General features: G+C 33.6%; 1 protein-coding gene across 1 annotated transcript in view; it reads left to right on the forward strand.

Moving 5' to 3' along the window:
* Positions 1-686: 686 nt before the first annotated feature.
* The window catches only part of LOC127870188 (cell death abnormality protein 1-like), a gene marked incomplete at its 3' end in the record, with an annotated part of 36,105 nt that continues 22,437 nt past the window's right edge, over positions 687-14,354 (forward strand). Inside the window, exons 1-11 of the mRNA XM_052412843.1 lie at positions 687-705; positions 1,248-1,366; positions 1,615-1,750; positions 2,614-2,713; positions 2,873-2,959; positions 4,222-4,358; positions 4,610-4,721; positions 5,148-5,247; positions 5,840-5,939; positions 6,510-6,725; positions 7,744-7,923. Of these exons, the coding sequence (XP_052268803.1) occupies positions 687-705; positions 1,248-1,366; positions 1,615-1,750; positions 2,614-2,713; positions 2,873-2,959; positions 4,222-4,358; positions 4,610-4,721; positions 5,148-5,247; positions 5,840-5,939; positions 6,510-6,725; positions 7,744-7,923 (1,306 nt within the window). The remainder of the gene's footprint in view (positions 706-1,247; positions 1,367-1,614; positions 1,751-2,613; positions 2,714-2,872; positions 2,960-4,221; positions 4,359-4,609; positions 4,722-5,147; positions 5,248-5,839; positions 5,940-6,509; positions 6,726-7,743; positions 7,924-14,354) is intronic.

Below are 14,354 nucleotides of genomic sequence, written 5' to 3' on the forward strand. Positions count from 1 at the left end.
TGAAAACAATAATGATAAATGTTTGATGACCTACTACCAAGACACACTATCTTTATCGAAACATGTGCATGTTATTTATGTCTTCCTTTAAGGGATGAAGCAATGATAATTTAGTCATTAATAACAACTCTTAAGGCACTGACATGTTTGCTATTTTGCAACATAGGACACACCTCACTATTAAAACTTAGATGTAATAGTTTTAATTACGCATAAAAAACACGGTCAAACACTGGTTCCGAAGGATTCCTATAACGATGTATTTGAAATGCCCATTCATAATGACTCGGATGACTTGTTGTCTGCCCTCTGTCTTCAGTGTTCATCTTTGTGTCTTTGTAACGTTCTTTCGAGGTTTTAAGTCCAGTAGCTAAATTAAATTGATAAACAAATATATTAAGTGTGTTTCAGTTTGGTAATTGTAAAGCAATTATAAAACATGCCATGCACGCTTATTTTATTTTGTGTGTTTCAAGAATGTGGACAGATCAACAACTGTACCCAATGTTTCCTTCAAGCTGGAGCTTACAAATGCATCACGTGTCACGATGGGTTCGCAATAAATGTCGCGCAGACAGCTTGTTGCAGTGCTGGTACGTATAGATATTGCTTGAACTTATTTTTTTCTTTTGGCATCTATATTATTCTGATATCTTTGTATTGCTACAAAGTACGTTGTCTCCAGCATGACATACATAAGAATCGGTAGTCATTGACTCCCGAAGGAAGGGAATACTTTTAAATTATTTTTATCTTTTATATATATTTGTTAAATTGTTCATTAAGATCCTGTACTTTTAAAAGCAAAACCAAAATACATTTTGCAACAAAACGAAACTTGAAGACGTATCGCTCTCAAGAGACGTGGAATGTGTGTTAAAGAGCGGAGTAATAATTGGCTAAAATATAGACACTTTATGCAGCTTCTGTACCATACAATAAAAACAAAGAGTATTAGTTCTGCCTTTTGTTTAGCAATTTGTTTATTACGACAAAGTAGATTACAGTGAATATTTATTTCATTTCAAAATAATTTATTTGTTTGATAGTTATTTTTGACACACCTTGAGCACGCCATGTTCGTATTTTATACACAAAACAATATTAAATATAGTTTACATTTAAAATAAACATACATAAAAATAACAGCATTTTACACTTAGTTTACATTAAGCCTGATTGTCTATGAGTTTATAGAAAACACGCACATTCAATTTAAATAAAGTACTCTATAAAAATATTATCAGGTTGTTATAAGGACTCTAACGGATTTGTGGCCTGTAACGTCAACCAAACCTGTGTCTACGAAGGGTGTAACACCGGTTTCCTTGGTCCCAAATGCACTCCATGTCAATCATCAATTCCGGTACGTATCTCGTTTTCCTTTAAAATATAATTCATAAAAATATATATACAGGTGTGTTTTGCAATAATATTGTCCTTATGCACGTTCAAACGAGATGATAATACATTTAAAGTCGTGTTATTTAGGGCTTAATATTGTTTGTTTTATTTAAAAAGTATTGCATAATTTTTATGCTCGAGTAATATAACGTTTTCCGAAGCCAACTACATTGATACCGATTTCATATACATGTTACCATTTCAAATCAGCATTGTGACGACTGTCGTGCAGTGGCTGGATCTTCCAAGGTGGAATGTTTAATTTGTGCCACGGGATATAACCGTACAACAGACGCGACACAGTGCTGTAGCAACGCAGGATGCGATGTGTGCACTGGGACAGATAGTGAGTAAATTATCATACGGAAAACTTAACCAGATCTTCACCTGAATTCAAAAATATTAATGTGGTGTAAACGAAGTCAGTAATATTTTTCGACGCCCATTCGCGCATAATCTTAAATGATAGCGGAAGTAACAACTCGCTAAAGTTAACAAAAGCAAAAGCAACTAACAAAAGAAACAGTATATTTAGTTTTACAAATTTTAATTTATTTTGTGGGGAAAACTGTATTGCTTTTTTATAAAAGCAATGGAATTAATGTGACCTTTTACTTAGACATATAACAAAATTGAGCGCCATTTACAGCCAGTTTGAAGCCAGTTCCAATCGTTTAGTGGTAAAAGTGTATATATATATATATATATATATATATATATATATATATATATATATATATATATATATATAAACCAAATGAAACTTGGTATACTGATCATTTTATATCAAACTGTCTGAATACGCTATGCAGTCTTCTGTATAATATGAATACAATAATATTAGCATAAGTTATTACAGTTGTTACTTTTAATTAATTAAAGAGAGGCAAGATCAATGTACATGTGTATTTTCAAAGGTTTTTGTTTGGTTCAAATGGTTCCTAAATTAATTATAAGATCGAACAGTTGCTGATTTTTAATTGTTTGGGCGCATGTTTCACCAGTGCTATATGGCATTCACGTAGTATATGTGGAAAATCGCTTCAGGCTCCACATAGCTGATATTGTTTATAGATATAAACAATCCTTTGGACATTCAGTAATCATTCAAGTCCAGTTTACATACTGATGTCTATTAAAATGTCTTTAATATTTATATTTGGAATGCATTATTCTGAATATTAATCTGCTGTGTATTAAATATTTCAGATGCCGCTTGCTCTGTCTGTAAGCCAGGTTGGTTTCTCTACCAGAACACATGTGACCAGTGTGGCACCACTTGTGTATCACCACCCAATGGAACGGCGAGGTACGTTGTACATTCAAATATGATTTATTTATCGTTTGCACATAAACATAGTAGAGCTTGTAGCTTCTTTTACAAACTATTTTCATCTCTTTAAATATGTCTAGCTTATCACTATCTACAGCTTATCTTCTATTTTATAATATGTTTGTATATTTGCAGATGTGACCCGGTTACAGGAAGTTGTTACTATGGATGTCAACCAAACTACCACGGCAGCAAGTGTCAACGACTCTGCAACCTTGCTAAGTATGTATAAGAAACACAGTCACAGAGACGTCAAACAAACGATTGATGTTTAGTGTTTATTCCGGCAATTTGGTAAAACTTGTTTTCAATTTTGCACAATACTCAAATTTTGAAGACGCCGTACTCCAAATGAAAATGAATCGAAAAAAAAAACTTTCAAGAAACGAGACAAAAATTATATTTATACACACGTGCATAATGAATGCCTATTTAAATTACATTTATTTCAAAATTATCATTTAAAATATTACCTAAGTTACTCTACCGTTTAATTAGCATGTATCCATTTATCATCATCATCACGTGACTAGACCTTGTTTGAAACGCGTTTTCAATAAGACAAGACTCGTTCAAAGTTCATCAATTTTATAGGAACATATTCTTCATTTTGTTCGATTTAAACTTCTTAGTTTAAATTTTGCGCCGAACTATCACGAGACGGTAAATAGCTTTTAAAAGAAAAGGAAAGCGTGGGATTTTGAAAAATGCCACATAACGGAGGCGATTCGCAACGTTTATAAGTAAATTATCACTCACATGATGGTTTTATGAACCATATTGTTGTTGTCGGATGAGCAATGCTTTGGTATCAATTTAAATGCGGATTTAAAGTAAATAAAGTGAAATAAGTAAAAGTTAATACAGAGTCTATATATGCCTTACATTGGCTTTAAATACATGCATGTCGATAAGTGGCAATTGTGTTTTGTATTGAAAGAAACTGATAGTTGGCATTTAGTTAAGTCATGCCGGCATTTTGTTTTGAGTCATGTTGGCATTATGATGGGTCAAGTTAACACTTTGTTGGGTTTATTTAAGATACATTGGGTTAAGTTTACATTATAGATGGGTTGATTTAACATTCTGATGGGTTAAGTTGTCATTTGTTGGGTAAAGTTGACATAAGTGAAGGTTAAGTTAAGATTATGTTGGGTTAAATTACATTTTGTTACGACATCAAACCGATATACCGGTATGAAAAATCGTACACTTTGGGAAGTAAGTCTGTAAATATACAGTGCTTTAAAATATACAACATGTGCGTAAAGTGTAGTTCTATATTTGCCAGTGCAGTCCGCACACTCTCTTCCTAGACTGGACTTTCGTTTGGAAGAGACTTTCTTTAAACTACACATTCCAAAGCCGAAAGTGTCTTAACTGATAAGACTGTGTACAGGCTGATCTGGGATGACGATTTAAGCACATGCATTTTGCGTAGTTTTCACAGACAGCGTCTCATACGCTCCTCGATTCCCTTACAGCTGCAACACCTGTAGCTACAACGAGCCCTCTGACAATCTGACATGCGCTGTCTGTGTTGCTGGAAGATACGGCCCCTACTGCACACCATGCAACAGTAACTGTCTGAAAGACACCGGAGACATCTGCATTCACAATGGTGAGAAAATACAACGCTTAGTCAAAGCGTTCTAGCTCTAAATCGCGAATGGCGCCACAATAATAAACAGAAAATGCGCTTTAATGTACGTAGATTGTATTCTTAAAACCTATTTCTTGTATTGAGTGTTAAAATAATGGGCATACGTAAAAACTAACATGTCGAAGCAAGTATTGAAACAGACCTTACTACTATAGACACGTTATATGTATATTATATATATATTATATATGAAGCTTTTTAATATCTAGGTACATGCTTAGACGGATGCAGACCCGGTTACCGGGGTGATAAATGTGATGTTTCATGTGCGGCTTCAGTCGATCTGGCAAACTGTGCCGTGTGTGACAGATACCAATTTTCGTAAGCACTTGTGTTGTGAACGCTATATGTAAGACTTAATTTCTGCTTACGCAATCAGTGATCTTTTTACTCCAAGGATTTTGGTTTACTCAATTGTATTACTTTAAGAATATATTTTACCTTAGTTACTGATTTATTTAATAAAATACATAAAATTATTAATGAAACGCTTTATATTGGAATAAACAATATATTCAACAATATTGATCAAAGAGAATAATACATAATATGTTTTGTAAAGTTAAAACGTGCACGATCCGATTAATTATGACAAGGGAGCGAAACGTGCATATGTTTGTTAAGGATTGTTTTTCTCAAAATTGTAATAGAGAGAAAGACTTACATGCATTCTTGATAACTCTCATCCACATTACAATTCATAAAGCCAGTAAAAACAAACCATGCACTGCTTACCTTTCTTTTCAGATGCACTGTTTGCAAGCCCGGGTTTTGGGGTCCCAAATGTCAATCCACGTGCGGCGTCAACTGTGTGGAGTTCGGTGGTGCAAGATACTGCAATATATCGGTATTTCTTCCTGAATATTTTACGGATAATTCATACCAAACTTTAGCAGAATAGTCAACAAATGCCCCTACTGTAATCCCAATAATGCAAAAATGATGTGAGGGCATGTGTAAATCATGTTTTTTCTGTTTCTTTTATAATAAATATTCAAATCTGCGTGAAGTTGATATAACTGCACGTTTATTGTTTTTGTTTATGTTTTAAGAATACATTTAGCTAAGGCACGAAACTATAAATATGTCAACCTATTAGAAAATTAAGTTATTGCACATATCTAATTATATATATATATATATATATATATATATATATATATATATATATATATATATATATATATATATATATATATATATATATATATATATATATATATAATATCGATATTTGTTTATAGAAGAACCTAGTATTTAATAATACATGTATTTATTTAATGTATTATAACTGTGTTTAATCATAAACTATTTACTTTGTAAACCCTGAATGCTTACTATGTCCACTTGGGCTTTGGCCTCCTGGATGTATTGTTTAATAAACTTGTTATCATGCACTTACTTGTGCGTGATCTTGTGCTATATTTTTTTACGAACAGGACGGCACATGCAGAGACGGTTGTATGCCTACCTACTTCAAGCATGACTGCAGTGGCTCATGTCCTAACTGTGCAAACAACGTTTGTCATAGAACCACTGGTATGTGTGAAGTTTTATACGATGCTCTGTTTGGGCCATTCTGTGTATGATATTGTCGACCTCTTGTTCGAAACGGCGAGTACTCAAAAACAAGACACAAAGGAGCAAGATATCGACACGAGATCATACTAGCAAATCAAACAGAATTTGATTCGAATATCGCTCATTGGGAAGATTTCGTTCAGTTCTGGTTACATCATCTAATATGATTACGTGCATGCTGTCCATTCCTGCAGTGTTTGATAATAGACTTGTTTGCAAAATCACGTCTATAGGCGAAGACTCAAACTAGCTCGTACATGTTATCGATATGATTATCTACATAACTATGTAATATCGTGTATGGGTGTATTTGAATATAACATTAGCGAAAGAAAATGACAAAAACTGTGTACAATTGTACACAGCATGCCATTAACGCAACTAAGAGTCATGGGATTATACCAAACTACCAATACACATAAGCTGTCGAATTACATCAATCACGATACCCCTGACCACAGGCTTGCGACATGTCGAATAAACCATTAGAAAAAACTAGTGTGTGTCCTTTATTTACTTCCACTACAGGTACCTGTTTGGACCCCATCTGTGACAGCGGCTTTTTCGGAGAGACCTGTAACCAGTCCTGTCCTGCTAACTGCGGTTTGGATCCAAATGGCATCGCTTACTGTGACTTCACTCTCGGAGATTGCACGTATGGCTGCCGGGACGGCTACTTTGGAGCGAAATGCACACTCGGATGTTCCCAGTTCTGTAAAAGAAGCCCCGCTAATACAGAAATAGGTTCGTGTGTTTTTTTTTTAGAAAGTGTTCATAATGTCACAAATCTGCAACATATGTCATTTTAATGTCCGCGATTCATTTTTTAAAATCATCGCCAAAAATGTTCCTCCTTTTTAACACTCGTATTATTGTATATGCTCGTACATAGCTGTCGATTTACCAATGAACGTTTACCTTTTTGAAGGTAATTGTCTCCATATTTCCTGGCTAAGATTATATTATAATATATACATATATTAGTTTATGTCTTATTATTTATTTCCTTCTTATTGTTTAGTTTAAGTCAAAATGTTTTGAAGCGCAACAACAACTTTTTATTTTGTATAATTATACTGGTTAAACATCTTATTAAAATGGATGAATCCGATGTCGACAGAAAATTAAGTCCGTTCTATGATTCCCGCTGTTTTTCCAATGTCATTATGATATTATGGCGGAACAGCTTTTGGCTTATACTGTCTTCATAACACAGCATAGAAACAAGTAGACATCTCGTTCTATAAAAACAATAAAAGGGCGACTTCATCTGAAAATAGGTTTGTTAGTGTATACAGTAAAATATATGTTAACCAAGTCTATTGTTTATACGAGTATATATCAGTATTCTGACTTGCGCTATTTCAGATTTCATGTCATATACCATCCACTAGACTGATACAATTTTGTGCAATTATTTACTAGCCAAATATTCAGAACAAGCCCTCTTCCCACAGCTTCTACCCCCTCCTAAAACCCCCTACAAATTGCCCATTTGTTCTACAAAAATATCAAAACCAACAAAAGTTAGTCCACAATTTTGTTTACTTATATACATATATAAGTAAAAAAAATCGACTTACTATTTTGTTGATAATATTTTGTATCACAGATGGACCATTTTAAGGGTTTGAGAGGGATTAGAAGCTGGGTGAGAGATGAAGCAGTAAGGGGGGGGGGGGTGGGTAGCAACTAATGCCGAGTGCCTAAGACATTCAGTATATACTTATCGGTGAAATGATTATTTCTTTGCATATGAAAGGTCCCCTCTGCAAACAAGCCACTGGAAATTGCCTGTACGCTTGTGAGCCTGGCTTCTACACGCCGACATGCGGCGCGGTCTGTCGGTCAACATGTGTCGACAAAACATGTGACATCAACTCTGGAACGTGTGCGGAATGTGATAAGGGCATAAACGCGGGTGTGCTGTGTCCAACCGGAAGTAAGTTGACATAATGATGTAATAAACGCATCATTTCAATTTAGATTCATTCGTCTTATATGCTATAAAAATGATATATACTTTGATGGAATTACGAAATAATATGTTGATCTAGGTCTCAATAACAATGGCTTCCTAACACGTGGCTTTGTTGTGCGAGCTAGTTTAGTCGTGCTTTTTTATGTTGTTTTGATTTTCTGATATAGAATACAATGTAATATCACAAAATATGGAAACTCTAACTCTTAATTGGAATAGGTTTTAAGTATAACTATGTTTAAAAAGATAAAATAATAATTTAGTAATTCAGCTTAAATATTTTCATTGGACATAAATAACAAAGACTCTACTTATACATACTTAAATTGATCATTATTAAAGGTATGATTGTTAAATATGTCGTTGTGTTTTAATTTTTAATCGACACTCATACACATGTAAAGGTTAATACTAATATACCTCCGTAATGGATAGATAACGTTGCTTGAGTTTTGCACACGCTTTCACGATGTCTACGCTATACCTTTGGTATTAATTACTGGTGTGTAACCTAGAGTGCTTCCTAACCCTGCACGTGTTTTGCTTCCGATAGATCACCGCTTATTAACAATATATAATCATAACACATTCTCTTCGTGGTCTTTCTTCCTTCCAAGCAATCCGTAAATATCCCTCATCGCAATAGCATACGACCAGTATATAAACACAAAATCAACATTCGTAAATGCAAAAGTATATTGATCTATTTCTTGACGTGAAATATTCAATTCTATAACAAATACTGAATCTAAAATGTTTGCGTTGCTTCATATTTATTTAAATACAACTTGTATATACAATGATTTGTAATTTATTTATGAAATGTGTAGTTCCCGGTATCTGCTTAAAATGATGTGTATCATAATATTCGACTTATATATGTATATATCATATATATATATATGACAAACCTAGATATATATATATATATATATATATATATATATCATATATAATATAGTGGATCGCGTCTTACCTAAATAAAAACAACTATCCCACTTGTTCCGTCTTGTCTCGTCTTGTTCTGTCCCGTTCTGTCTTTTCATCCATCACATTTCATCCGTCAGTTCTTTTGAAATGTCTTTATGTACTACACGAACAACAAAAACATTAAAACAGACTGTTAAACAAACCACCAGCCAATTAAATGCAACAACACGTGGTACGCAGTTTCAATGACGTAATACACATATGATCAGTGCTTGGTAATTACCTCTACACATTTGTTATGTAATGACATTGAAACTATCAGTAATATTCAACACCAAAATACGTTTATGTTTGGTAATAAAGTGTCAGTATTCCTATGTCTAAATGTTTGTTATCGTTGTCAGATAAAATCTGTCCTGTTATTGCGATATGAATTGAAAGTATGACTTTTTCACCGATGCGGAATGGTACACATGCGCGGAACCAGTAAATGCGCATAGACTGTGACTTCCGGTTAAATGGTGCAAACAAGGTAAGATTATACTGCTATTTTGCGATATTGTAATTATATAACGCATGAACATTATGTTTTTCATCTGGTGTGTGGTTTTGTATGATTCTGGATTTTATTAGACATGATAATTTTGCTAAACATGTCCTTAATTTGTTTGGGGGGTGGGGGTGGGGGGTACTTTTTATTGTATCATGTTAACATTCCTAAACATAAAATCAAAAGGCTCACGCGCCATAAGGGTTAGTGCTTTTATGTTTTTGAAAGGCACTTTTACTCAGTCGCTGTTTGTTTTCGTCATGTATATCCCTGAATTAGCTGGCACAGGTGTTAGACTTTTCATAGCACATAGTTGTAGATCGTTGTTATATTGCAATGCAATTGGTTTTATATGTATACTTATTTATAAAGTCCCCAGCGTATGTGTAATGCCTTTTAAGGACCTTTAAAATTGCTTATGAATTGATGGAATGTATAACATATTGAATAGTATTACATCATGTATCTGTTTGGTTTTAATATAAGCATAGGTTGTGTTGTGTGCAGACAAGTATACAAGTATATGAATTTATATAAAGCTCCATACTGCATGCGTCTTGAATTTCTTTGATTTATTATGCTGGTATTATTGTGAATGAAATTTTTGATTGAAAATTCCTACAAGGTAAGCGTCTTTATGCTTTTTGTCTGTATGTATACACAATATCACTCGTATTCTATGATCAACATTCCTTAAGAATGGAGAGTATTATCTTCGTCGGCGGCTATAAATGGTTTGAAACAGTAACACATTTTGCGTTGAAGTCAATTCATTTAATAGGCACTTCTACAGTGTTACACAAGAATATAAAATTGTTAATAAATTAAAACAAAGTTTACTCACACTTGCGCTAGTTATTGTCAATGCACAGAAACCAGTATATGCGTAGTCTACATACAATTATACCGTCGAAACTGTTGTATAATCCTTTACGACTTATATACGTATATTAACGCATGTGTGGTCCCGTAGAAAGTTGTATTTATTTAAAGACCTTTCTTACTAAATTCAAGTTTTAAAGGCTTCATTTCCAACCCTTCGATACTGATGAGCAGCAAACAGTATAAAACCTGAACAGCCTGCGAGTTACTCGTAGGTTGTTCTGGTTTTATGCGGGTTGCAAAAGCCATTTATATTATGCATTCAACCATGGGGTTCAATCAATCTGACAGCATGTAACCTTCGCTTCAGGACTTACGGTTTGAGCATGTGTAACCGTTAACATTTATCAAAAATATATTTTGAGTTTTCCGTTTTTTTAATGACCTCCCTGTATTTCTTCAAAATAAACAACTTTGAAATTTGATATTGCAAACCTTTTTTTTCCATACTGGGTCTTACAAACCATATCCATTAGCACATATTCGTCGTATAATGATCGTATTTAGTAAGTTTTAATATTCGTATACATGACTTCCTTTATCTAGACATAATCCATATTCAATCTCGGTATTTTTTCTGAATACCCTTTTTTCACCTTTCCAATTTATTGTTTATCTTCTTTTCCGCCGTGTCAGTTAAAAGTGATGTATGAAATTAACGACGAATTTCGGTTTAATGAAAGCATAAGGATACTAATGGGTCACCCAATATCTCATGCAGTAGCACATTATGAAGACTTTGATGACTGTGAACATGCGTACAACTCAATTCTACCAAACATGATAACTCCATTTAATATGTTAGCTATTATATGCAAAGAAATAAAAAGGACTAATATAACCACGTTTACTGATTGCTTAAGGCTGGGATGAAATGATGTATAGTGTTATACCATATGTATCCGCTAGAAAGCATAATACAGCCTGTACCCATAGATGATGTATTTCTAAATTAGAAAAGATTAGACTGAGCCCTGAATTCGCTCGAGTTTAGAAAAACTAATCCCTCGGTACAAACAACGCTGATCCATTATCAACCAATGAAAGCTTGATTTAAATAATGACGGTCGATACGTTGTGTGATTTTGAAAGGATAATGAATGGGTCAGCTTTATTTATAACAGCAGATTAGTGGGTTTACCAAAAGGTTGTTTTTTCCGTGAAACATATATTACCTTTGCGTTCTATATGTTTTTACAGCCTTGTACACATAGATGTATGTATAACTTATTCATCCGCAAGACCCCACGTGTTTTGATAAAGCAAAACTAAAGCGATATTTATTTTATTCTCCAAGCAGAAGTATGAAGAACCAACGATTTAATATTTATTTTATTAAATAAACGCGATAATTTCATTATTTGAAGTAATGTAAATATGATTTATTTAATTTCAGTTTTAAATTTACTTTTTTCTTTTGAACAACACATACGATTAGAAACATTATTTCATACACAGTCCAGCTAACAGAAATTAATATTTTAAACATAAATGGTAAATATGCATAGTTAACGATTTTCCAGAACAAGATAACTCGTACTCACTCTTTATATTCAGCTAGAGTACTTTCCCTTTACCGGATATATTAACATAATTATGAAACTACAAATTATCATGCGAAAATAAAATTATTCTGTTAGGCCTAACAAAAAAATATGTTTGTTTCCACTGACATGGCCTAAAAAATTAGGGTAGGTAGATAGGCAAATAATTTTATTTTTAAAAATATTTTTTTTTAGAAAATGTCGTACATGGTGCATCTTCTTCTCATTTTTTTGGTGTATAACTGTATGTACAATAAATTTGATGATGTATGTAATGCAATATGGCTTTATTTAAATGCTTTAATGAAATAAAAACTTGCTGTTCATTAATTTTGCATTTTTTGCTTTCCTTATTTCCGAGTTTAATGTTGACTTCTGGCAGCGGCTTTAATAGTCCATTTTATTACCAATAAAAGGCATTACTAAAGTCGCAGTAAGCTTTACCCTCAGTGTCTATAGGAATTCAGTGTTGTTATACTTTCCGTTCCTTTGGAATCATGGAGTATATACTATATTATTTATAATTTATAATATATTAAATAGCCCAAAAGCCATGCTTGGGGGACGCGAGTGGTGTTGCATGTAACATTATCACCATGAACAGACCCAATCAAACTGGGTGTGCTATTATATTTCTTGGATGCAGTTTATGCTTCCAAAGGACCACATCTTCAGATTATATTATGTACTGGTGTCGTGAGGTCTATCTACCAGGGCTAGCGCTGTCCCAAAATTTCTTTGAGCCGACCAGCTGAGCTGCGCGAAAACTGGTTTTGAAATAATTATATACACATTTACTATCAACTTGTTTATATTCTTTAAATGACAACAAGGGCATATCACATATCATAATGTAACATACATTTTTCAATATACAAATAATTAGTATGGTACTTGTCAAAGTACAAACATAAGTTATTTTATAGATGAACATTTAATAGGGGTGTCGATTGTTCCAAATTTGAAATCCTGAAAATTAGGCCGGGGGTCTTGGAACCGCAGCCGCAGGAATCCAACAGGAATAAAGGGCAGATCCACCAACCCATCCAGAGCCTTTACTAATTGTTCTTTTTTATAGTCTTTCCAATTGTATTTTCAGGTGAATACAATTTAAAATATTATAAACCACACCGTCCGTATCACCGCATGTGCATTCGTCATTCTATTTCTTCTATAAAGAACTTCGAAAATAAATTATAATCGACGAAACATAATTACTGTATCCGAAAACGACAGTCCGAAAAATTGTACGCGTTTGCCACATTAATTAAAACGTGCATATTGTTTGACTGCAGACATTGCAAAACCTAGCAAATATACAATTTGGTTGCCATATTGCTTTACAATAGCATTTTTGTGGGTAAAAAACAACTTAATTATCACCTTTTAATTTCAAACGATAATCGGCAAAAAGGTGTAACATCATCGAAATAGAACTAATTATTTAATTATCATCCTTTAATTCAGATCGATAGTCGGGAGAAAGGTGTTAAGTAATCAGCTTAGAAATAATTTATTTATTGGTACGCTTCTTTTGATTTGCTAATCTTTAAATACGACGTTTGCCATCGGCCGCTATATTGTTGGCAGACGACAAGATCAACTGACTGTGTATTCCAGAACAGAACAGAACTTTTATTTTCACCCAAGTATATAACATATACAATAAGGGCAATATAACAAAGTACAATTTTTATAACAATATTTTGACTTCCGATAATTTAGCAACAACAGCACATATTATCCAGCGAGGGTGGGGGTATTCAGAATGAGCATATATAAAGATATTGACTACGAGAATGTGGGAAAAGTTAATCAATTACAAAAAAACACCAAATTATCATACATAGTGAGCAATGCATGAGAATGAAATAACGGTTCGTAATTGTGTAGCCTAATTTGTCGAGGATTCTAATATTATTAGTGATCTTTAACCTTAATTATGCGGGGTTGTCTTGTTCACACGTCACTTAACTTTGCACGCGCTGTTACCGATAGCAGTTTTCAGGAAAGTAAAATGTTTATTTTAAAAGTGCAGGTTAAAACAGTGCGTTTAAGGCGATAGTGCAACTTGCAGTTGGTAGCTTTAATTTCTGTATTCGGTATCCAAGTGTACAGTGTCTGTGCATGAATGACCCAATATCATGTGTGAGCAAACTCATTGCTGATTGGCCAGCTACCACGTGCGCTTCAATAACAATAAAAATGATATGCGGATAACGTAGACAAGTTTGACAAGTTTATTGACCGTCGCCGAAAAATACGCGGTCCGATTTTTTTCGAATTTTGGGCTCAAAAAAGATTAGGACCGGCGGCAAAAAATTAGGTAGGGTCGGGCCACCGGAAACAAACAATTATTTTTGTTACGCCTTATCATATATTCAAGCAACATCCATGTTTTATATTTAACGAATTAACTTATTTGTGCAGCTGAACAACGGCAACAGATCTAATACAATAGTATTGACCTAATTAACTCATTTGGA

This window comes from Dreissena polymorpha, chromosome 2 (assembly GCF_020536995.1).
Source record: "Dreissena polymorpha isolate Duluth1 chromosome 2, UMN_Dpol_1.0, whole genome shotgun sequence".
In the NCBI taxonomy this organism is placed as follows: domain Eukaryota; kingdom Metazoa; phylum Mollusca; class Bivalvia; order Myida; family Dreissenidae; genus Dreissena; species Dreissena polymorpha.